Genomic DNA, 26,411 nt, shown 5'->3' on the forward strand with positions numbered 1-26,411 from the left:
GCTTCGTCACCGGAAACACGTAAATCGCGTCTGCGTGTCTGATTTTCATGAAAACTATTTATTTTTTTTTAATTTTTAATTTCTAAAACCTTTCCTGTCGCCCGTAGAGCTGCCCGGTGCATTCTGGGATTATATTCACATTAAACTCTGACGGACCGTTTCAGCCTCGTTCACGCGCCACGCGTTAGTTGTTGCTCAGCTTTTCTGAGTGGCGACACCTATCGGTCAGGAGGAAATGCGAGCAGGGAGCCCTTGTACGAGGTCAGACCTGCACTAGTGATGTGCGATACCACTGATTTCCTTTCCGATCCAATACCAAGTAAAATTCAGGGTGGTATCGGCGATACTGATCCGATACCGACACTTTGTACAAAAACTTTTTTTTTACTGTATGTTTTATTGTATCTCAAATTATAAAAACTGAAGTTGTGTGCCATTTGAGCATGTTCAGCACTAAAGGACTCTGCGACAGACGTCTGTCTCGCCCTAGCAGCACCTGTCCCTCTCCTCCTCTTCAGTTCGCCTCAACATAAGCTCGTCGTATTCTGTGATATGATTTATTCTGAGGTGTTTGTCGAGGTCAGTGGAGCTGCCACAAAACCTCACTGTCTTGGCTGTTTGTGGAGGTAAAATACGTCCACACATGACTCCATTTACGCTCAGCCATTGTTGTGAGTGCGCACGCCAGGGGCTGTGACACAGTTATGCAGCCGTATTTCACACATGACTATGAAAGGCGGTAGAGGAAGTAGTTCCTTCCAGTGTAGACGATCCGAATGATATAGTTTCTTTCCACTGTGTTAATGATAAACTACAAATTTACCCTAAAGTACTAAAATATCGATATTTTAATATGAGAATCGATTCTAGAACATAAATGACTGATATCGGAGGAATCGATATTTCAGGATCGATCTGCACATCTCTAGGGCACAGAGGTCATCAGAGTAGAATCATAAGTACCACTGTGTGTCATCTGCATAGGAAACATTGTGAGTCCTTATGACAGTACTAAGCCGGAGCATGTGAAGTTTAAAGAGTAATGATAAAGACCGACCGCTGAGAATTGCTGACTGCATGTTGATCTGTGCAGAGTTACAAAGCCTTTGAATCCACAGTGTCAAAGGCAGCAGAGAGGTTGAGCTGAACGTAACTGAAACTAAGAATTGCTGTTGGTCTTCAGCTCAACTTCAGCTGGTGAAAGAATGTGAATGCTTTTACTTTGAAAGAATGCTCTCATAGAAATATTTATTTTTCCATGACATGGAAACTCTGGTGACTGCATCACTTGCTCTTAAACAGGCCGAGACAGGCTGGATTGTTGCAGTAGATCTGATATGGGCTGCTTGGATGCTGCTTTCTGATGTCAGGTGGAGGCCTTACAATAATACAGAGAAAACCCCAACAATGAAACAAGTCCCTATGAGCAAACACTGGGCGACAGGTCAAGGTCAAGTTTATTTATATAGCACAATACCAACAGTCCATGCTGCACAAAGTGCTTAACATTGTAAAATGCCACTAAAATAAATAAAATGCAGAACAATGATGCAGTAAAACATAGAAAAACAAATGAATCAATAAAATAAATCAATAAAAACAACTAAAACAACAACAAATAAGGCTGTTAAAACCAAAATGTTAGGTCAACATGTGTGAAAAGCCAGACCATAAAAATGTGTTTTTAATAATGATTTAAAATGTTAGTGTTTGTGCAGGTCTAATATTAAGAGGAAGACTGTTGCAGAGTCTGGGTCCTGCCACAGAGAAGCCTCTGTCACCACCACACTTTAGTCCAGGAGTAGTTAAGGTTAGTTCTGACCTGGACCTCACGGTTCTTCCTGGAGCATAAACCAACAGTGTGATGCTATGCAGAGGGCCATTGCATCACAGTTTGAGCTGGTTTCTGTCCACCCACATATCCCTGTAATGCCTTACTGATACTGTTTTCTTTCAGTATGAGTGTGGTTATTCCACTGAACTGCAAATGTGTTTTGACATTCCAGTCATATCTCCATATCTGTACAGTTCAGCCTCCTCATTTTTCTTTTTACAAACTTCTCACCCCATCTATTGAAGTCAGGTGTTTGTAAATCATGAAATCCTCCTGTATGGCATCATGAATATCATGGATGCCACCATGGAGCTGCAGAAAGGTGTAATGAAGAAGGTGCTTAAGAAGTACAGCAAGCTGTCCAGAATGAGGCCTTGGAAACTGCCGAGCAAAGACTCACAGCCTTGGCCAGCCGCTTGAGGAGGTACACCAGAAAGATTGAAGGCAGGAGAATAAACCAGCTGTTCTCCACAGAACCAGCCAAGGTGTACTCTCAGTGGCAGGTGAACAATATGAGAACAGCACCACTGAGGCTGGAGACGGAGCAATACTGGAAGAGCATATGGGAGAAGGACCCAACCCATAACGGCAATGCTCAGTGGCTACTGGATCTGAGGGCAGTCCACAGCAACCTCCACGAACAGGGTCCAGTTACCATCACGGTGGCAGACATCCAAGAAAGGGTCTCCAGTATGAAGAGTTGGACAGCACCAGGCCCTGGCATGGTTCATGCCTGCTGGCTGAAGAAGCTGACTGCACTCCACGAGCGCCTGGCAGCACAAATGAACCAGCTGCTAGTTGACGAGAGACACCCAGAATGGCTAACCGAAGGCCGGACAGTCCTGATCCTCAAGGACCCCCAGAAGGGACCGGTCCCCTCCAACTACCGACCAATAACCTGCTTCAGCACCACGTGGAAGCTCCTGTCAGGCATCATAGCGGCTAAGATGAACAGGCACATGGGTCAATACATGAGCGGGGCAAAGAAAGGGATGGGCAAGAATACCAGAGGCGCACAACACCAGCTACTGGCAGACCAAGCAGTCAGCCGAGACTGCAGGACCAGACTGACCAACCTGTGCCTGGATTGATTACAAGAAGGCCTATGGCTCAATGCCCCACACCTGGATCCAGGAATGCCTAGAACTATATAAGATCAACAGGACCCTGAGAGCCTTCATCAGGAACTCAATGGGGATGTGGCGGACAACACTGGAGGCCAACTTCAAGCCCATAGCACAAGTCACCATCAAGTCTGGGATCTACCAAGGAGATGCTCTGTCCCCACTGCTGTTCTGCATAGACCTCAACCCCCTCAGTGAGGTCAGTGAGCAGACTGGCTACGTTCAAGAGTGGATTTTTGTTTATGTATATATTAGTGCTGTCAATAAGAAAAGTAAATAATTAATATCACAATTTTCTGCAATTAATCATGATTAATCACAGTTACTTGATCAGTAACCTGGTTGCAATTTTTTTTCAACTTTATATTTAAGCTTGTAACAGACGTTTATGCGATATAATGAAGTAAATGGAGAATAAACACAAAGAATGTTAAATGCTTAAATTCAAAGAGAATTTGAGTAGTTTTCTTTGAGCACAGGTTCTCTCCTGTGAAATACAACTTTTTAAAAACCTATATACTAATAGGTAAGTATACCGTGTTTTGCTGCTGGTTCAGTGAATTGTGGTCTGAGAAGGACGAAACCTGCAGCTTCAGAATCCGTGAGATGTCCGTGTACATGCTGCCGGGTGAATGAGCCGCACTTTGTGTTTACAACTTTTTGGAGAATTGTTGCTGTTTTAGCTGTTTGGCAATTGTTGAAATACTTTTGTGAGCAAAATATATTTTATATCAAAATCAATTCAGGATTTAATGAATTGATATCACGTTATTCAAACTAAAATCAATTTGAATCAGAAAATCGATGTTTTTAAACCCACCTGAAGTCCCGTTGATCTTGTTCAAATCTGGGCATTTCATATTGCCAATATTATTATATAACGCTATATATACACTTTCATTGCTTTATCTGTCTATTAGCACTGTGCTTATATGTAAAACCAGGCATCAGCAATTAAAACACATTTAGTGCACTACAAATCCTTTGATGAATACGAGGCTTTAATAGTTTCACTGAAGCTCAGTGAGGTACATAAAAATCCAGCATTTTGATAAACAAACATTTTCACATTGGTACTGACCAGAAATATTCTGAAATGACTATGATATTATCAAGTTACTGCATATTACATGATGCATGTAAAGAATAAAATGTGATATTCAGATGCACATTGAACAGATCAGTACACTGAATTTTTCTAGAAAAAAGGATTCAGGTTGCTTTGAAATGAGCAACACTGCCACAAAATTCATGAAGTTTTATCTCATGTAAACAAACATGTCATTGACATATAGGTAAGTTCAAAAAACGATGACTTGGTCGCATTTTACATGCACACTCATATATAACCTGATAAACAGTATTTCCTAGTTACAAATAAATACATTCAGTATAGGCACAGCCAGTAACTAAAAGCAGATTGTTACGGCACATTCAGCACAGCCTGGCGTCCGGCCGTCATTTTGTCGAGACACACGTGCATCCGACCGCCAGATCGAACGGACAGCTGCAATACCCATGCGTGCCTATCCTCTCATACACCTGAATCTGTACGAAGATTGGTTTGGCCACCATGTCCTTCACACTGCAAGGCATGCATTTGGCCTCCTTGATCGTCTGTGGTTCTCGGTCTGCTTTAGAGTTGTTTCTGAAACACAGGAAAACAAAGTCCACGGATAAACGGAAGTGTTCAGGTGTGACAGTGTCAGACATTAAGATCTGCTCACGCTGGACTCAAAAGCCTGTGAATTTTAGCTCTAACACACGTGCTTGTCCCAGCACTGTGTCCAACCTTTCCTCTGCTAAAATCAATGTTGAAATCCAGTTTTTATGGCTGGGTGGCATAAAGTCTGCAGCAAGATTGGACTGACAGGGCATTACCCAGTAATCCTCCACGACTTCCTGCTCATTTGTGACGGTGATGAAATCATAATTTACAAAATGAACATTGTGTTTTATTCAGTGAGACCTGAAACCAGCGACTGAGACCATGAAGTCATGAGGACAGTTTAGAGTGGCCCCCACTGAAAGCTATGTGCATCCTTACACTCCTGAAGCACCAGTCGTATATATACAGCTGTATTTGTATGATCAATAAAGCCTAAATCTTTCTTCTTTCCTGGCTTTAAGTAAGTAAACTCACTGTAGTTTCCAGGGCGCGACTGAAGAATTTTGGAGGTCGGACACATGAGTGAAGTACTGCCTGTGATAGTGCTGAGCATGGTTGCAGTTTTGAGGACAAACCGGGCTGCTGAACGCTGTCCCCATCAGTCCCAGGAAGAGCTGGAAAGACAAACACACATTTTGACACGATGACACCGATCAGAGGCTTTGACTGATCTGTCTCCAACGTCCCTCCAAAAGAAGCTCAATGAAAACGCTTTGCTCTGTACACACACATCACACAGGTTTGTGTAGTAATGAGCTGTGCAGTCCAAAGCTGTTTCCAGGCTGTCACTGTGAGGTGAACTCAGAGCGTACAAAGCATCTGCACACCTGTTCTCCAGGTGACGGCTCGTACTCACCAGAATAGCGCTGGAGTTCATGCTGAAGCTGCTGAGCTGGAATGCGTCTCCTCCTGTTCACCTGTGTAAACTCTCTGCTGGCACAGAGCTGCTGGTGTCTCCCTGTCTGAGCACACCTGCTTTATCCTGTCACTCGCTGATGAAAGCTCATTTGCATTGCGTGGGAGAGGTGGCGGAGCCGTGTCATCATCGCGCGTACACATCAGTCAGCGAGTGTGTACGTGGTTGAAGTTTGTTTTGTGTCGGGGCTAAATTTAGTCTGAACCTGCAGGCTTTCAGTCAGCTTTAAGCTTTATTGTTCCCGAGGGAAACTTTGATTTTCTCTCTTTGCTTTGAAACTTGAAAGGTGAAAACGTAACACGATATTTCAAAAGGTAAAAAGACTGTAACAGAATTTAACACACATTTAATTATTTCATGTAATTGAGCTCTTTTAGATATGTTATCATATCCTGTAGTTGGCTTTTGACTTCCTGACCTGCTGATCAGTTTGAAGTTATCCTGGATTATTGAGCACTTTCAGACTTCTTCTCTGGTTTTCAGGCTCTTATTTTGTCAAGTCAGCCTTTGGGATGATCAGTCAGAATAAATACTGACATTTATCACGGCTTAAGGGAAACGACATTTGACCTGATGTAGCTACAATTTATACGACCTGTGTTTCGTTTCATGTCCAAACTGAGTGTCAGTGTTCAAATGTCTCGTTATCCAGTCATTTTGCTCGAGGTTCAAAATTCCCAGGCTCGGGACACCGTGACAGGGATTTCCTCGTCTTCTGCTACATCACCAAAGCGCAGCTTCCCTGGAATTTGACCCGGCCTGACACCTACACACCGATAGAAGTCCTGATGCAAGTGTGGGTTGGAACAAGTAGGAACAAGCCTGCTGCCTACTATCACTACTTTCACAACACCTGAAGTGCTCACCTAATGAAATTCCAAACAGGCAAAACTAAGAATAGAAATCTTGGAGGGCAAGCAGATACAGGCTTTGGAGTCAAGCAGCTTTGGATTCAGGATTGCGTGTTCATGAACAAAGCTGCACACGCTCAGTTTCATCACTATCCCACACACCTTACAGTGAGAGCAACAGTTTTCTGTGAATGAACTTTATAGTGCAGATTAACTGGGATTGTCTTTTTTTTTTTTGCCTGTCCCATTTGGTTCTTTAACCGTCAGAATTGTTGTCTGAAGACCAACAAGGGGACCCAATGGATTTACTTTGCCAAGTGGACCATCACGGCCTTGCCGTGTTGGTCCATTTGATCGACGTTTGTTGTTATTATTTATTTTATTTTATTTTCAGTTGTTACAGACGGGACAGACATGACTGAGGGATAGGAAAGGGAGAAAGAAAGAGGAAGGAAAAGAAAAACAGAGCTACATACTAAACACAACACCATCACGTTAATCTAGCTAAGTGTAAACAGCAGTAAATACTAAATACTGAATGTTGTTGTGTAGCAAGCAGGACCGACAGCGCACAATGTGCTTGTGTAGTTTATGTCTATGAACAGTGAACAGAGCCATAGCCCCGCCCCCCAGGGCATGAAGCAGGCATGGTCCAGGCTCCAGACATCCAGAGGCCCCAGAATACGAGGACACAAGGAGGACCACCAGGGGGGCATCAGTGCCACCCTCCTGGGAAGAGCTGAGGAGAGCCCCAGACGAGGGGTCACCCAGCAGCCACGGAGCAGAAGCCAGGGGGGGCTGCACTGGTGTGTCCGCCGGCTCTGCCGGCAGCCAGCTGTGCCAGAGTGAACCGAGCCGCAGGCCCGAGGGCCCCCCACGCCCCGGAAGAGGCCTGACCGAGCAACAGGCACCAGGCCCCGCCAAGTAGTCACCGGGAGTGAGCTGGTACATACCTGAGCGCCCAGCCCCGGACACCAAGAACCACCAATGCACCGACCCCTGAGGGCATCAGCCACCGGCAGGGAGTGTGGTGAGGGGAGATAGGCCTTGGAGGGCCTGGGAGTTCCCAGAGAGGTGGAGTGTAAGACCCGACCTGACATATAGACACAGACAAACAGGCACACGCAGACACAAACATGCATTCCCACCCTCATGCACACATATACAAATACTCAGCACTCACCCAACGTAGGGATAGACATAAATGGACATGTTCACACAATCACACTCCCCAAACATACTCTATACCCTGGGACCAGGTACCCTCGCCCCCAGAGGGGGAAACGGCACCTAGACCCAGGAGATGTTACCCTTTCCCCGGGGTGGAGGCAAGCAGACCGCCCCAGGCTCCGCAGCAGCAGGGAGGCCCCGCATCCCAGATCCCAATCGGACGGCCAACACCTCCTCCCAGCCCCCCCGCCCCGATGGCCAGCAGAGAACGGGGGCGTGTGCGGACCCCAAACCTCCCTCCTCTCGCTCATGTGTAGTGTTGCTGCGTGTTGTTCTAAGGTGCATTTAAAACACGGGAGGGCATGGTGCTGCTGCCAGAGAGCAGCAGGTGTTAGCACGGCCCCTCCCGAGAACCCTCAATGCCTTCAGGTGGGCACCGGCTTCAGAGGTGGGGTTGAACACACAGACCGTCCTCTGGACGCCATTAACGTGCCCACCCTCAAGGCCCTATATGTATGTGTTATGAGAGTGTGAGTAATGTGGATGTCTAAGTTGTGGAATAACTGGGATTGTCATAAAAATAATTGCAATGATCCGACTTGTATTTGTAATCAGACCTTTGTGCTCATCCTCCTGTGAGCTCTGAGTGTTTGCGGTTTCACGATAGTTTCGTATTTGGACATATTTATTGTAAGATGTCATAGCTGTGACGTTTCTTAGCATGAAGCACAGTATTGATGAATTTCATCGCTCTGGTATCTCCTGAATGTCACCGATTGCTTCATCAGTGCAGACGAGTGGAGGTGAGTGTGCTTTGACTAAGATGCACACAGCCTCCAAACAGCCAGTGTGACCTGTGCTTCTCTAGGAAGTCAGTAAAGTTTATTCAAGAACTAAAGTGGCAAAGTGCTTTTGGGTCTGCAGCACAGTCTCCTTTAGTCACCTGGACCGAGCAAGTCCTGATGAGCAGACCTCAGAGACCTCGCAGTCAGGAGTGGATGTAGGACCTCATTAATACTCCCCAAGATCTGTAACAGTGATCGCCAAAATCTGACAGTAACCCTGAACTTCATGGGGAGCCGGTGTAAAGAGGACACAGTCAGGGTCACGTGGGACCTTTAGGAGGACCTGCCGAAGCCTTCTGCAGCCTCACAGCAGCATCCTGGACCATCTGGAAGTGATCCAGGGATGATTTCCTCAGGCAAAGGAAGCAACGAATGACCAAATCAAAGCTTGTATGGTTCCAGTTTACATGGAGACGGATAAACACACGTTTGTACAAGACGGCCAAGATGCTTACCAAATCTGAACAACAGTAACAGCCACACTCCTCACAGCACACCCCCTTCTTTTAGCTTCATTGATTCACCTGATGCTGAATTAGTCCCTCTGTTTGTACATCAGTCCTTTCTTTGGGTTTCCCCACAGCACACCTGGAATTACTCCAACAGCAACTCTCCCTGACATTTCAGCTCAGTTGTCCTGCACAAACTCATAAACTGAAGTAATTATCTATTGCAGGAGTCAGAATAATTTTCCTCCAGCTGCACTATATTGTAAAGACCCTACAATAATACAGAGAAACCCCAACAATCATATGGGGAGGAAGAAACCGCCGACAGAACCAGGCTCAAAGACGAGAGCCAGAGATCAACAACAGGTATGATTCAATGCAGAGAGGTCTATTAACACATAGTGAGTGAAGAAGAAACACCCAGTGCATCATGGGAATCCCCGGCAGCCTACACCTATTGCAGCATAACTAAGGGAGGATCCAGGGTCACCTGGTCCAGCACTAACTATATGCTTTAGCAAAAAGGAAAGTTTGAAGCCTGATCTTAAAAGTAGAGATTTGTTTATACACAGGTAAATACCTTTTATTTAACATAAAGAATCTGTAAAGTTGAACCTACAAAAATTGAATTTCAGCTTCTCATATAAAACGAATGTTGTGGATTTGAATTTGCTCTAAGTGCTGGTGTTTTCTGAACACTTCAGGTGTTGAAGAACATGTTGACATGTTGATAATTCCCCTCGTTGGAAGAATAAAATAAAGGAAACATCTTCCTGTGTATTCCCTTCCTTTGTTCCTCAAATGTCGCGCTGCTCTCTGTGTTCGGGAAACCTGGGGAAGACCTCGAATGTCGTATTTGCATAATGAAAGGTAAACAGGTGGGTGGATGGAGGAAGCAGGAGAGGACTGGACAATGGGAGAGCGGACAAAAGGCGATCCCACATGCAGCATGGAAAGCATATTCCACAGCGCTGTTCTGTGTTGTTGTCCAGACATGAGGCCTGTGTACAGGCAGGGAATCCCTCCGAACACTCCCACGCACTTGGAAAGTAAACCACAGGACTTTATGACTCCAATAGGAACACGAATGTTGTTGGCTGTTTGTTTCTCAGGATCTTTGACTGCAGGCCATCACCGACTCCAAGCAGAAGAATGTATAAATATACACCTACAGGAGTGATTCAGTTTAGGGAACGAAAAGTCACCCCAGACGTTCACACTGTGTACAATCTGTTTATCGGCTGCTCTGTGTTCTGCTATTTTCTATATACAGTATATAAACATATATAAACCACATAGCAGTTGTGTTTGTTTTAAGCACCGTGTACAGTGTTGATGCCGTGGTTTATCAGCTCACAGCTTAAATGAGCACAATGGTTTGTAGCTGAGTACAAAAATAAAGTTATGAAAGCACATGTGTGCAATCTGACACCAGCTTGAAGCCACAGCTTCTGTATTTGGTTTCAGGTGATTTAACACTACAAGCTGCTGAAGGAGTTGGCGTGCTGCTCCAGGCGCAATAACATCCTGACATCGGCGAATTGCGATGAGGCGCTGACGAAAGCGGCTCATTTCTTATGATCCAACGTGATTTTGAAAACGTGAGTGGAGGCAGATCAGATCTACTGCAACCGTGCAACCCGTCTCCGCTTGTTTACAGCGAATGATTCGGCCGCCGCAGTTTCAGTGAAATGGTTTATGTGAGCGGATTCTTTTAAATCAAAGCATCCACATTCAATGACAGAGTAACACCAGGAAACTAAATTGAACTCCCAGTCAGGAACAAAAATGAAATGTTTCTCTCTCACACACACAACATGTAATTACATATATAGAAAAGTTAAAAGGTGGATATGTAAAACCCCGCTACCTTATTGTGGTGGAGGGGTTTGTGTGTCCCAGGGATCCCAGGGGCTCTTTTGTCTGGGGGCTTTTGCTCCCTGGTAGGGTCTCCTATAGCAAATTGGTCCTGGGTAAGGGACCAGACAAAAAAGACCCCTATGAGTACATCTCTTCTCTCTTCTCTTAGAAACTCACGCTCCCTCTCGCAGCCTGAGATCATCTCATCAAAGGCTGTTGGTAGTTCCCCGAACACATTTTGAAACCAGAGGTGATAGATCGGTTAGAGCGGCGCCCCCAGGTGTTGGAATTCTCTCGCTCCATTTCTACGTTGCCTAGATTGTATTTATTCTTTTAAACATCATCTTAAGACTCACTTATTTAGACTAGCTTTTAATTAGATTTGTGCTGCATGTTGGATTGTACTGTTTTATCTCTTTATTATTGTGAAGCACTTTGTGGTTTTTATCCTGTGAAGAGTGCAATATAAATCAATAAAGTAAAGTAAAGTAGATGTAAAGGGGGGCTAAGTCAGTGCTGTGCCTCCTGAAGTCCACAATGACCTCTTTGGTTTTCTTAGTGTTCAGTGTCAGGTTGTTCTCTGAACACCAGGCTGCCAGCTTCAGGACTTCCTCTCTGTAGGCTGCCTCGTCTCCCTTTGAGATGAGTCCGTGGTGTCATCAGCAAACTTGATGATGAGATTGTTGTTGTGGGTCAAACTGCAGTCGTGGGGAGTAGAGGGAATACAGGAGGGGGCTCAGCACACAGCCCTGTGGGGAGCCGGTGCTCAGTGTGCGAGTGGAGGAGAGATGAAGGCGGAGCCTCACAGTCTGGGGCCGGTTTGTGAGAAAGTCCTTTATCCAGGCACATGTGAGAGGAGGGAGGCTGAGAGTGACCAGTTTGATTCTTTCCAGATCTTAATCATTAAACTATCTATACTTGATAAAAAGCTATGTATTGCAAGTGTATATGGTCCAAATGTTGATGATCCCTCATTCTTTCACGGTTTTTTCAGTGCACTCTCTGAACACTTAGATGGCACACTTGTTCTTGGAGGCGAGCTCAACCTTGGACTAAATGAAGAAGTGGATAGGCTCAACACAGCAGGAACTCGGCGTAATTGGCAGTCCACAAATATAATCAAACAGTATATGAGCGACTCTGGTCTTTGCGATGCATGGCGCTCCCTTCACCCCACCAGTAAGGAATATACTTTTTTCTCACATGTCCATCACTCCTACTCTCGTCTGGATTATTTTTTGGTCAGCAGCTCACTGCTGAGCGACATTTCAGACACTGAGATTCACCCTATAGCTGTCAGCGATCATGCTCCTGTATCTCTAACACTAATGCACAAGAATAATACGACGCCAAGTAAAAACTGGAGATTTAATACATCACTGCTCAAAGATGAAGACTTTATTAAATATTTTAAAAAGGAGTGGACTTCATATTTAGACTATAATGACATTCCCGGAACATCAGCTTCTGTTCTATGGGAAGCAGGGAAAGCTGTGATGAGAGGTAAAATAATTTCTTTCTCATCACATAAAAAGAAAGAAACAAAAATATTCAGGAATTAGAAAAAAAACATCAAATCACTAGAAGAAGCCTACGCGTCCCACCAAGATCAGGAAACATTGAACAAAATACGCAAAACAAAAGTAGAATTGAATGAGATAATTGATAAAAAACAAACAAACAAAATTCTTAGTACAAAGACTACGCTTACAAAATTATGAACATGGTAATAAATCCGGTCAATTTCTAGCAAACCAGCTAAAAATAAATAAATAAAAAACAACTATAGGTGCTGTTCAAGATTCATCTGGGAACACAGTATATGAACCGAAACAAATAAACAACATTTTCAGGGATTTCTATAAAACTTTATATACACCACAAATAAACCATCTAAAAACGAAAAGGTGATTGATATTTGCATTTTTTGTCTGTTTTGTTGTTGTTGTTTTCCCCTTTATCATCGTTCCTCTTCCCTGCTGTTTTTCTTTCCCCCAGTCATGTCTGTCCCGTGTGTAGCAAGTGAAAATAAAATAAAATAAACAATAAAAGCAAAGGTGAATCAAATAGACCAATACGGCAAGGCCGGGATGGTCCATTTGGTAAAGTAAATCGTTGGGCATCTTTCTTTGCCTTTAGACAAGAATTCTGATGGCAAAAGAGCCAAACGGGACAGGCAAAACAAACAAACAAAAAACCCCGATCATCTCCTTGGTTTTGTCCACATTCAGTGACAGGTTGTTTTCACTGCACCAGAACACCAGCTGCTGAACCTCATCTCGTTGCTGCTGATGAGTCCAACCACGGTTGTGTCGTCAGCGAACTTGATGATGTGGTTAGAGCTGTGTAGGGTGGTGCAGTCAGCCCTACACAGCCCTGAGGAGCTCCTGTGCTCAGCCTGATGGTGCTGGAGGTGTTGTTGCCGATTCGGACGGACTGAGGCCTCTCTGACAGGAAATCTAGTATCCACTTGCAGAAAGGTGCTCAGTCCCAACTTGCTGAATTAGTCAAACAGTTTTTGGGAGATAATGGTGTTGATGGTGCTAAAGTCTATGAACAGCATTCTGACATAGGTGTCTATCTTGTCCAGTTGGGAGAGGGAGAGGTGAAGTGCAGTGGAAATAGCATCCTCGGTCGACCTGTTCGGCCGGCATGCAAGCTGCAGAGGGTCCCAAACACGAGGGGACAAGTAATACCTCTAAAACACTTAAGTTGGCTTTATTAAACGTTAGATCTTTAGCTGGGAAAACATTTTTAATTAATGATTTAATCACTGAGCACAGCCTTGATTTTATGTTTCTAACTGAAACTTGGTTGGACCAAAGTAACAGTGGAGCTGTTCTCATCGAGACGACCCCTCCTAACTACAGTTTTATCAGTGAGGCCAGGGTGAGCAGGAGAGGAGGAGGGGTCGCTGTCTTATTTAATGAATCATTTCAATGTAAGCAGCTATCTCCTGGAAGTTTTCAGTCTTTTGAACATGTGGCTTTACAGCTGAAGGCCCCATCCAAAGTTGTGTTTCTTAATGTTTACAGGCCTCCCAAATACTGCACAGACTTTGTTAATGACCTCAGTGAACTGCTGTCTGTGATCTGTGTTGATTTCGACTGTGTAATTATTGTTGGGGATTTTAACATCCATGTGGACAACCCTCAGGACAAAGGGACTAAAGACCTGAGTAACACTCTGGGCAACTTTGGGCTGACTCAGCATGTAACAGAGGCCACACATAATAGAGGACACACTCTTGACCTACTGATCTCCAAGGGCCTGAGCATTTCAAAGGTTTCTGTGTCTGATGTGGGCCTGTCTGATCATTACTGTGTTTTCTCTGAAAGTAAAATCTCAGCCCACACAAATATATCAACAGCATTGATCACAAAACGGTGTATAACTGAACACAGTAGTGAGCTCTTTAACCAGGTCTTCCCATTAACACCTGACCTGTCCAGAGGTTCAGTCAATGAGCTCGTCAATAGCTTCAATGCTAAAATGGTAAATGTTATGGACACTACTGCTCCCATTAAGGTGAAGGTTATCTCTGGAAGGAAGAAGTCTCCATGGAGAAACTCCACACTGGTGAAAAATGAAAAAAGAGAGTGTAGGAAAGCTGAGCGCAGATGGAGAAAAACAAACCTCCAGGTTCATTATGACATCTATAAAGAGAAACTTCACAATTATAATTTACAACTGAGGAGTGCAAGGAGGTCCTACTTCTCTGACATCATCACCAAAAACAGCCATAATGCTCGGGTCTTGTTTTCTACAGTTGACAGGCTAACAAACCCTCCGGTGTCAGTGGCAGCTGAACTTCGACCATGGCCTGCAATGACTTTGCCAAATTCTTCACAGAAAAAATCCAAAAGATTAGACAAGCAATTACATCAACAGCAGATACAGGATATGTACTGTGTCCACCGAAAAACTGTTTAAACATCAAACAGTTTCACCCTGTTAACAGCAAAGACCTGGAGGACATCTTAGGTCAGCTGAACTCCTCCTCCTGCTGTTTAGATGTCCTGCCAACAAGTTTTTTCAAAAAGGTCTCAAAGACTTTGGAGTCAGACCTGTTACAGATCGTCAACTTTTCTTTAATGTCAGCTGTGTTTCCAGAACCACTAAAAACTGCTGTAATTAAACCTGTACTGAAAAAGGACAATCATGACAAGACACAAATGAACAACTACAGGTCGATCTCAAATCTCCCATTTTTAAGTAAGATCATTGAAAAAGCAGTTTCTCAACAGCTCAATTACTTCTTAAAACAGAATAACTGCTATGATGCCTTCCAGTCAGGTTTTAGACAGAACCACAGCACTGAAACCGCTCTGACCAAAGTGTTTAATGACACATGTCTGAACACAGACAGTGGAACAATGTCAGTCTTAGTTTTACTGGATCTCAGCGCAGCATTTGATACAGTTGACCACAACATATTACTCAAACGACTGGAGAACTGGGCAGGTCTTTCAGGAACTGTACTAAACTGGTTCAAAACATACTTAGAAAACAGGAAATACTTTGTATCAACAGGTAACTTCACATCTGAGCAGACAAGTATCACATGTGGAGTTCCCCAAGGTTCCATCTTGGGACCCCTTCTGTTTAACATTTACATGCTCCCACTGGCACAGATTATAAAGAACAACAAAATAAACTATCATAGCTATGCAGATGACACAGAAATATATATCACAATGTCACCAGGAGACCGAGGCCCTGTACAGGCTCTTGGTAAATGCATTGAGGAAATTAATGACTGGTTGTGCCACAATTTTCTCCAGCTAAACAAAAACAAACTGAAGTAATAGTCTTTGGAGCCAAAGAAAAACGATTACAGGTCACCAGAGAACTTCAATCTATACACCTAAAAACCACAAACCAGGAGAGAAATTTGGGTGTAGTGATGGATGCAGACCTAAACTTAGAAAAACACATTAAGACAATAACAAAGTCAGCTTACTATCACCTCAAGAATATTTCAAGGATAAAAGATCTGATGTCTTAACAGGACCTGGAAAAACTAGTCCATGCATTCATCTTTAGCAGGCTTGATTACTGTAACAGCATCTTTACAGGTCTACCTAAAAAATCAGTCAGACATCTACAGCTCATTCAGAAGTCTGCTGCTCGAGTCCTCACTAAGACCAAAAAAGTGGACCACATCAGTCCAGCTCTGAGGTCTTTACACTGGCTGCCTGTCTGTCAGAGGATAGACTTTAAAGTTCTGATGCTGGTCTATAAATATGGGCAGAAATCTGTGCCATCAGAAACTGAATTTGAATAAGTTAAATTTGAATTTGAATTGCTCAGATTGAATCTGAATTGTAACTTGAGTAAATGCTTTTGAAAACTGAATTTGAATTAGTCTAATTTGAAATTGAATTTATGGTTTGAAAATGTATTGATTTGCTTTGAAACTGCATTTTATCCTTTAAAAATTCAGCTCTCGAATAATTTCAGTTTCACTTCTCACCATTCAGTTTCAGTTCTACAATTCAATTTCAGTTCCAAAATTCAGTTTTTTGGAACTTACATCCGGTTCCGGTTCAAGCGCAGATTAATAGAACTATGTTTTACTAGCGGACCGAAAGTGTTACTGACGGGAATCTACAGCATCTTGAGCTGAATTAAGACTTCTGAAGTCATTCGCCATGTCGAATGACCAGCGGATGAACTCTCAGGTTGGTAATAAATGTATTACACGTATAAGAACAAGCGTCATGTTAACAAATGATAGCCGTAAGGTAACTTTTATGCTTATTGTAGCTGCTAGCTAAAAACGCTAATTTAGCGTAGTTTGCCCTGAATTCAGCTTTGACAAACAAATATGATCGACTGTTTCTAGTAGAATCCCAGAGTTGTCATCTTGGACCCTCTCAGAGTACCCCCTCTGTATGCTTGCAGAGACCCCTACAGTAGGGAAACATGCAAAACGGTGTCCAAACCTTTGTGTTTTAGCTTTATTTATGTCTTACACAGCATCCCAACTCTTTAGCTAACTTAATAACTTTAGCTAAAGTGAATAGTTAGTCTAATTCATTAGTGCAGCATTACTGGATCGCCTCTGTTTGAAGTGATATAATATGATATACAACTATCACTGTGTTTAACTACCATAATAATTCTTAGGGTACTGAGTGCATGCTTGATTTTTTTTTTTTTTTTTTTTTTTAAAAACATACAGCTCCATTACTATGTTTGACAGGCTGAAGTTGTCGGGTCACCTCCTAAATCGACCATCTCCTACAGGTGTTTTGTGCTAGAAATGGAGTGTCCACTGAAGACTGAAGATACTGAATCTCTACGCCTTGCCATTGATCCCTCTTGTGCCTTCATCTAGACAAGAGACAAACTTAACCACTCTCACATGCTCTGTACCTACATCACCTTCCCTGACAGTCGTAGCTTGGCTCATCTGAGGGTGAAATTATAAGAATGTGTTATTTTGCAAAGTGCTCTCTAGGGTTCCTAAATAAAATATGGCATTGAGGTCATTTCTTTTGAATTAATCCCTTCTTCTGAAATATAAGAACCTCTCCTGGTTTTAATGGCACTTTGGATTTCCTTACTTTCTGTTCCACTCCCAACCCCAAATAGATGCTGACAAGCTGCCACAGTAACATGGAAGAGGGAAAGAAGTTGGAAAGGACTACTACAAATAAACCTAATGCCTAACAATGTAAAATAAGAACAATAATAATAATAAAGATAAGATGAAGTAACAAGTTTTTAGTTTCTTGTTTATTCCAAATGATCATCCAGATGTCTGTGACATGTGATGACAAACACCATAATGGAAGGCCTTAGTCATCACATGCTTAAACTCATATTTTTGCATATGCTGAACAGGCAGTCAGACATGCTGTAACTGTGGGGTAGAAAACTGCATGAACACCATACGGCAGGGGTCTCAAACTCCAGTCCTCGAGGGCATGGAAAAGTTGCATGACACTGGCCCTTGAGGACTGGAGTTTGAGACCCCTGTCATATGGAATATGACAGGTGTGGTTGAACTGCATGAAGACTGAAGTTTCTCTTCTCTTCTGGCTGGACAGGAATGTGGCCTTGTCCTGTGAGCCACTGTAAGGATGTACTTAGAGTAGAACTGGACTGTCACCGGCCTCAGGCTCTTCACCCTTTTCAAAGACAAAGCAGTCATTTAGATAAAATATTAGATATTGTTTACCTGTAAATGCACAAAGTAAATTTAGAAATGTTATTGTCAAGAGTGAACAAGCACTGATAGTGTAATCTACAGCTGTGGACAAACGTTTAGAGAATGAGAAGTGTTGTTTGTTTATTTACAAAGTTTGCTGTTTCAGTGATAGTTGTATATCACATTATATCACTTCAAACAGAGGTGATCCAGTAATGCTGCACTAATGAATTAGACTAACTATTCACTTTAGCCAAAGTTATTAAGTTAGCTAAAGAGTTGTTACTTCATCTTATCTTTATTATTATTATTGTTCTTATTTTACATTGTTAGGCATTAGGTTTATTTGTAGTAGTCCTTTCCAACTTCTTTCCCTCTTCCATGTTACTGTGGCAGCTTGTCAGCATCTATTTGGGGTTGGAAGTGGAACAGAAAGTAAGGAAGTCCAAAGTGCCATTAAAACCAGGAGAGGTTCTTATATTTCAGAAGAAGGGATTAATTCAAAAGAAATGACCTCAATGCCATATTTTATTTAGGAACCCTAGAGAGCACTTTGCAAAATAACGCATTCTTATAATTTCACCCTCAGATGAGCCAAGCTACGACTGTCAGGGAAGGTGATGTAGGTACAGAGCATGTGAGAGTGGTTAAGTTTGTCTCTTGTCTAGATGAAGGCACAAGAGGGATCAATGGCAAGGCGTAGAGATTCAGTATCTTCAGTCTTCAGTGGACACTCCATTTCTGGCACAAAACACCTGTAAAAGATGGTTGATTTAGGAGGTGACCCGACAACTTCAGCCTGTCAAACATAGTAATGGAGCAGTATGTTTTTAAAAAAAAAAAAAAAAAAATCTAATTAAGCATGCACTCAGTACCCTAAGAATTATTATGGTAGCTAAACACAGTGATAGTTGTATATCATATTATATCACTTCAAACAGAGGCGATCCAGTAATGCTGCACTAATGAATTAGCTAAAGTGAATAGTTAGTCTAAAGTTATTAAGTTAGCTAAAGAGTTGGGATGCTGTGTAAGACATAAATAAAGCTAAAATACAAAGGTTTGGACACCGTTTTGCATGTTTCCCTACTGTAGGGGTCTCTGCAAGCATACAGAGGGGGTACTCTGAGAGGGTCCAAGATGACAACTTTGGGATTCTACTAGAAACAGTCGATCATATTTGTTTGTCAAAGCTGAATTCAGGGCAAACTATGCTAAATTAGCGTTTTTAGCTAGCAGCTACAATAAGCATAAAAGTTATCTTACGGCTATCATTTGTTAACATGACGCTTGTTCTTATACATGTAATACATTTATTACCAACCTGAGAGTTTATCCGCTGGTCATTCGACATGACGAATGACTTCTGAAGTCTTAATTCAGCTCAAGATGCTGTAGATTCCCGTCAGTAACACTTTCGGTCCGCTAGAAAAACGTAGTTCTAGTAATCTGCGCTTGAACCGGAACCGGATGTAAGTTCCAAAAAACTGAATTTTGGAACTGAAATTGAATTGTAGAACTGAAACTGAATGGTGAGAAGTGAAACTGAAATTATTCGAGAGCTGAATTTTTAAAGGATAAAATGCAGTTTCAAAGCAAATCAATTCATTTTCAAAATATAAAATTCAATTTCAATTTAGTGATGATCATTTTCAAACCATAAATTCAATTTCAAATTAGACTAATTCAAATTCAGTTTTCAAAAGCATTTATTCAAGTTACAATTCAGATTCAATCTGAGCAATTCAAATTCAAATTCAACTTATTCAAATTCAGTTTCTGATGGCACAGATTTCTGCCCATATATAAAGCTCTGAATGGTTTAGGACCAAAATACATCAGTGACCTCCTGACCCAGTATGAACCTTCCAGATCCCTCAGGTCATCAGGATCCGGTCTTTTATCAGTTCCCAGAGTCAGAACCAGACACGGAGAAGCTGCATTCAGCTTTTATGCTCCATATATCTGGAACAAACTCCCAGAAAGCCTCAGATCAGCTGAAACACTCAGTTTATTTAAATCCAGGTTGAAGACTCACCTGTTCTCAGCTGCATTTGAATAAAGCACCAAATCCACACTTTTAAGCTTAAATTTCAACACTTATATTTTAACTACTGATTTTATCTAGGGTTTTTTTTAATCAATTTTAAATCATGCTTTTTATTGTTTTTGTTTTTTTAATGTCTCTAAAGCACTTTGAATCACCTTGTTGTTAAATTGTGCTATATAAATAAACTTGCCTTGCCTTACTGTTAGCTCCCTCGGCTGGCATCTTACTAAGGTTCAGGGAGCAGTGACTTTTATAATTGTCCCGTTGCTGCCCCAGCTTTCATGCATTTGTAAATTGTTCTTTGTGTTCGTTTAAACACAAAGAACTCAGCTTTATTTGCTGGCAGGGGAAAGTCATTCAAAAGCAAACTAAACTAAACTGGAAAATCACAAACTAAACTCACTGGGAGACACAGGGAGATCCACACAGCATGAGGGACGACACGACACTGACTCAGAGAAACACAGGGTTTAAATACACTGGGAAGTAACGAGGGGAATGAGACACAGAAGGAGGGCACAGCTGGGAGAAATCAGAACTGACGGGACAAGGAAGCAAAACAAAACACATTCACATAAGACACAGACCTTCAAAGTAAAACAGGAAGTATAACACAGAGACGCAAACTTGACACGGTGGAGACAGAGCAACTAAGAAACACAGAGAACAACAACAAAGAGACATAGAGGGCAGCTACCAAATACTCAGAAAACTAAACAGAATACAAGAAAGCCAAACTAAGACACTAGACTATACAATAAACTGGGGCAACAAAGAGAACCAAGATAAAAGTACAAAAACTCAGAGACACAAGAAACTCAAAACAATGGGTTACCGACTCAGGACCATGACAGTACTAATAATTCAGGGGGCCGACCGTGCGGATGGCAACGGCGGCAGCATGGAAACAGTTCTGGGGGCCGACCGTGCGGACGGCAACGGCGGCGACGAGGAAACAGTTCAGGCGGCTGGCCGCGCGGAAGGCAGCGGCGGCGACTCAGGCGAAGGAGACGACAGTGCTGGTCCGGAGGCCGCCCACGACGGCGATGACGTCCGGCTGGAGGCCCAGAAAGTGGACAATGCTGAGGTGCTGGACGTACCTTGGAGGGTGGTGTAACAACCGTAGGACCAGGCGAGGCAGAAGCAGAGGCTGGACCAGGCGAGGCAGATGAAGACACGGACACTGGAGAAACCATAGGTGATGGCGTGGGAGCCACAGGTGGTGGCGCCGTAGGCGACGGCTGAAGCGGCTCCTCGGACCCTCTAGGAGACAGGTTGCTGAAGCAGCCCCTCGGACCCTCCAGGAGACAGGTTGCTGAAGCGGCTCCTCGGACCCTCCAGGAGACAGGTTGCTGAAGCAGCCCCTCGGACCCTCCAGGAGACAGGTTGCTGAACGGGCTCCTCGGACCCTCCAGGAGACAGGTTGCTGAAGCGGCTCCTCGGACCCTCCAGCGGAGACAGGTTGCTGAACGGGCTCCTCGGACCCTCCAGGAGACAGGTTGCTGAAGCGGCCCCTCGGACCCTCCAGCGGAGACAGGAGGCTGAACGGGCTCCTCGGACCCTCCAGGAGACAGGTTGCTGAAGCAGCCCCTCGGACCCTCCAGGAGACAGGTTGCTGAAGCAGCCCCTCGGACCCTCCAGCGGAGACGAGGAAGTGCTGGCCGGGCTCACCCGAGCTTCCAGCAGGAGCAGATGCAGGGCCAGAGGGTATTGGGACCCCTGGCAGAATGTGTAGCCGACCAGGTGGGTGAGTGTGCAGACTAGGGGATTGAACTGAAGACTGAACTGGCGGCTGTTGTAACGGTTGTGGTGAGAGTAGAGTAGGTGGTGGAGTAGATGACTGCACAGGAAACTGAGCTAGAGGTAGTAATGAAAGTTGGGGAGAAAGTGGAGCTGGTGGTTGAGTAGATGACTGAGCTAGCGGCGACTGAGCTAATGGTTCAGGTGCAAATGTAGCTGCTGATGACAGAGCCAATGGCTGAGCTACAGGGAGAGGGGACACTGAAGACGGAGCTATGGGTAGCGGGGATAAGGGCTGTGCTGCGGGCAGCAGTGACAATTGTGGTGGAGGTGGAATAATAGCGCTGGGCAGGATGGCTGCTGCGTTTGCTTCGGCTTACTCCTCACCCCCCACCCGACCCTGTGGCTTGTCACGTGTTCCATAATGTTGTGCTGTGGACATTTATGTGCTTTTTGTGCAGAGGAGTTTTTTTGTTTCCTGTTCTCGTGCTCTCCTCCCAGGAGCCCAGCATGAGCAGAGGTCTCTTTTTTTCCTCTTGTACTTTCCCATTGTAGTGTATATTTCAGTGTTTTTCTGTAACGCAGGTCCAACATCAACAGAACGGAGCATTCGCCTGCATCACATCTCATCAAAATGGAGACTCTAAGGAGTGCAGTTTCAGCAGAGTGAGCTCTACAAAAACCAGGTTGGAATTTATCCAGAATGCTGTTTTCATCTAGAACAGCTATAAGCTGCTTAGCAACAACCTTTTCTAAAATCTTAGCAATGAACGGTAATTTTGAAATTGGTCTGTAGCTACTGAGAAGAGAAGCATCAAGCTTAGGTTTTTTTTAACAGTGGGTGAATGACAGCATTCTTACAATAAACAGGGACCCGACCAGAAACCAGTGAGGTATTGATAATTGTAAGCACATGGACCGATAGACTGAAAGACATTTTTAAACACAGATCCAGGTAAAATATCAAGAGAGCAGGAGGACGCTTTCATCAAATTAACTAACTTGACCAGCTCTGGTAAGGACACAGGTAAAAATCTTTCTAAAATTACAGGCCTAGCTTGAGTTGGAGCAGACAAGAGAGACACAGAAGGAGAGAAACTGTTCCTCACTTTTTCAACGAAGAAAGAAAGAAATTTTTCACAATCTTCATTTGATGAAATTGGGACAGCAGGTGGAGCAGGAGCAACAATATCACTAATGGTGTTGAATAGTGCCTTGGGGTTACCTCTGCTCTTAGACACTAAATCTGAGAAATAGGCCGCCCTCGCATCTCGAACTGAAGTGTTAAAAGAGACTAAAAGGTCCTTTAAATGAAGGAGATGGACATGCAAACGCGTTTTCCTCCATAAACGCTCAACCTTACGGCAGCAACGCTTTAAGAAGCGAATGCTGTCATTTATCCAGGGAGACGACTTTGAAACCGGAGCTAGTCTAGCTTTGACAGGACAAATATTGTCTAAAATACAAAGACAATGATTATTAAAAAGATTTCTTAACAGATGAACATTGTTATAAGGAGATAAAACTAAATTAAAAGCATCAGAAAATTTAACAGCAGTTAAATTTAAGATGGGAGAGCTAACCACATGTCGAATAGGAGAGAGGGACAGATGAAAAGAATACAGCGATGGTCTGAAATAAAAATGTCCTCAGTACAAATAAAATCAATGTTTAAACCTAAAGTAAAAACAAGGCCCAGTGTGTGTCCTTTGGTGTGTGTGGGACCAGACACATGCTGAGTAAAATGAAAAGAATCCATGACGCTAAGGAAACCTCTGGCAAAGAGGTCAGAGTCATCATCAACGTGTATATTAAAATCCCCGACTATAACCAGTCAGAACAGCTTCAAAGTCGAGGATAAAAAGTCACTGAACTCCTTTAAAAACATGCTGTTTAGGCCAGGTGGACGATACACTACAGCGCAGTAAAACGGATCTTTATTTCCAATTTTAACCAGCTGTAGTTCAAACTATGAAGCGTGTCCGACCATTACTGCGCGACAGTAAAACCGGCTTCCAAACAGCGCAGCGACACCTCCTCCTCGACCCAACGTCCGAGGCTGGCTGGTGAAGGAGTACCCACTCGGGCAAAGTTCGATGAGGGATGAAAAGTCACCATCGCGCTGCCAGGTTTCAGTTAGAAATAAGAAGTCCAGTTTCTTGGAAAGAATAAAATCGTTCAGCAAGAACGTTTTATTAGTCATTGATCGAGCGTTAAAAAGCGCCACTCTCAGCAAAGTAGAAGACATATTATTAACAGAAACGGCCCGATTTAGGGGACGAAGAAACACAGAGTTTGATCCGCGACGCTCATAAATTCCACTCACCGCGGGGATGGAAGGCCAAACAACCGGAGAGTCTGGATGAACACTCCTGAGGTAGCGCCGCCTCATAGATCCAGACACAGCTAGTCCCCGCTTCCAGAACAGTCTGAGTTTTACCTGGACGCCTGCTCTTTTTCCTCTCCTCCTCCGTGATTTGCGTGGACCCAGAAAGGCGCCACAGATGACACCTAACGAAGATCCAGACACCGGTGTCGGCAGCGGAGGATGGAAAATACCGCAGGAGGATGAGGCATCTTGACTTAACATAAAGGATCGGATGGATGACAGCATCAGGCGATCATAGACAAGGGCAGCCAACACATTAGTGACAAAAAGCGAAAGCAGAAAGGCCGAGAAAAACAGCACAGAAACTACGGCCGGCAGCGGCAAAGCCAGACACAAGCTGTCCAAATTCATGGGCTGCAACCTCCTGAGGACGCATTTGTAGGCCGATTACGTCACAGCGACGCAGGCTGTCCAAATTCAAAGACTCCTCTGAATGCAGCCGACAAACGCGTCCTCCTTTTCCCCAAATTTGAAGGATGGGTCGGGTGTGTCCTTTGTGGCCCACCACATCCACCATATCGACGTTTTCGGATACGTCTGTTACCCACCAGCTCGATAGCTAGCCGAGAGCTCGAGGGTCACTGGAGCCGCCGAGAACGGCACAACTCCCGGCACAACTCCCGGCACATCATTTTCAGATCACCGCGGTCTTTTGCTACTCAGGTTAAACGTAATATGTAAGTCACTTAGACAACCTAAAAATGTTATTGTTGGGCTTTTTTCAGCGTTTTGTTTGTTCGTGAGTAAATCGGTTTGGCTGAGATTAAAGTTATTAGATTAGATAAAATAAAACATTATTAATCCTTCGGGTGGGTTCCTCCTTGGTTTTTACACAGCTGAAAAAACGTCAAATAGAAAACTGATTAAACAGAAGTGTGAGACGGTCAAGAATTTACGCCAGTGTCCTGTTATATTTTAGATAGCAAGGAGCAGACGGCCGAGTTTATTAAACTCCACCGAGACAGCGGTGACGCAGATCTGAAGGCTAGACCGTCCCTTTTCACTGCCGTTTACTTCCGGCCTACCCGACCTCCTGAGGACCCAGCCTTCGCGGTCTACGTGGGCCTGTCGCTACCCGATCCGTACCGGAAACCCGATCGGTACCCCGCATGCGCAAATCTTACGTCACTTCCTCTCTTTGCCAACATTGCGACATTCAATATATTTGAATGACACGGTTAGCGCCCAGTTAGCTCCTAGCATTTCTCAACAGCTCTGCCTCCTTTTCGACTACCGGGACATTTGAACAATGGATAATCCGTATACAAACAAATTCATGCTTTTCTCCTCAACAGAGAGCGTTCCCCGATTGAACAACAGCGCCGTAAAATAAGAAGGATGGCGCCTAATTACAGAGTTAATAATACAGACTTTGTAATATGTCACGTGAAGATTCATCAGCCAGATGAAGTGTTTACTGACAACTGACAGTGATAGCGGACATCATCATCACTATTCCAACAATCCTCTCCACACAGACAAGCATAAACACACTCGACTATCACTAAATCAAATTTAACACACGTTTGTAATGACGCTAATTCAGTTTACAATAGGGTTCATTCGCTCGGTCAGCAGGGGGCAGTATCCTCGTACACTGGGGAGTAAACTGCCATTAAACGAACAGAAGAAGAAGAAAACCCCTGCACATGCGCGGTACGGATTGGGTAGACCCGATTTGTACGGTCCGACTTTGCACATGCGCAGTAAGGATCGGGGAGTCCTGATCCGTAACTATCTTTTTATTTTTCGTTTTTGTCTACATTATATTGAAATGTCGCATGGAGTCACACAAACCACCTGCAACTCAACACCTCAAAGACCAAGGAACTGGTTGTGGACTTCGGGAGGTCCAGAGCAGGTCCACTGCCGGTTCAGATAGAGGGGGAGGAGGTGGAGGTGGTCAACAAGTACAAGTACCTCGGGCTGTGGGTGGACAATAAACTGGACTGGTCATGCAACACAGAGCACCTGTATAAAAAAGTCCAAAGCCGACTGTACTTCCTCAGGAGGCTGAGGTCTTTTAACATCTGCAGGAAGCTCCTGAGGATGTTTTACCAGTCGGTGGTTGCTGGAGTACTTTTCTATGCTGTGGTGTGCTGGGGGAGCAGCACAGCAAAGAAGGACTCATCCAGGCTGGAGAAACTGATCAGGAAGGCTGGCTCTGTGGTCGGCATGAAGCTGGACACTCTGGTGACAGTGGCAGAGAAAAGGACACTAAAAAAACTGCTGGACATTATGAACAATGCTGGGCATCCTCTGCACACGGCCATAAACAACCAGAAGAGTCTGTTCAGTGACAGGTTGCTTCTCCCCAAGACAAGAACCAACAGACTTAAAAACTCCTTTGTCCCA

At 43.9% G+C, this 26,411-nt stretch overlaps 1 protein-coding gene across 1 annotated transcript; it reads right to left on the minus strand.

Annotated features, from left to right (window-relative positions):
- Positions 1-3,959: 3,959 nt before the first annotated feature.
- On the minus strand, positions 3,960-5,783 carry LOC146365082 (uncharacterized). Its single transcript, XM_084917822.1, has 3 exons — positions 5,484-5,783; positions 5,102-5,241; positions 3,960-4,606 (listed from the first exon to the last, which is right to left on the minus strand). The coding sequence occupies exons 1-3, from the start codon at positions 5,502-5,504 to the stop codon at positions 4,417-4,419; spliced, it is 351 nt and encodes a 116-aa protein (XP_084773948.1). The 5' UTR covers positions 5,505-5,783; the 3' UTR covers positions 3,960-4,416.
- Between the last annotated feature and the right edge of the window lie 20,628 nt (positions 5,784-26,411).

The sequence above is a fragment of the Perissodus microlepis genome, chromosome 20, assembly GCF_051167445.1.
Source record: "Perissodus microlepis isolate ML-2025 ecotype Zambia chromosome 20, ASM5116744v1, whole genome shotgun sequence".
Classification (NCBI taxonomy): Eukaryota; Metazoa; Chordata; class Actinopteri; order Cichliformes; family Cichlidae; genus Perissodus; species Perissodus microlepis.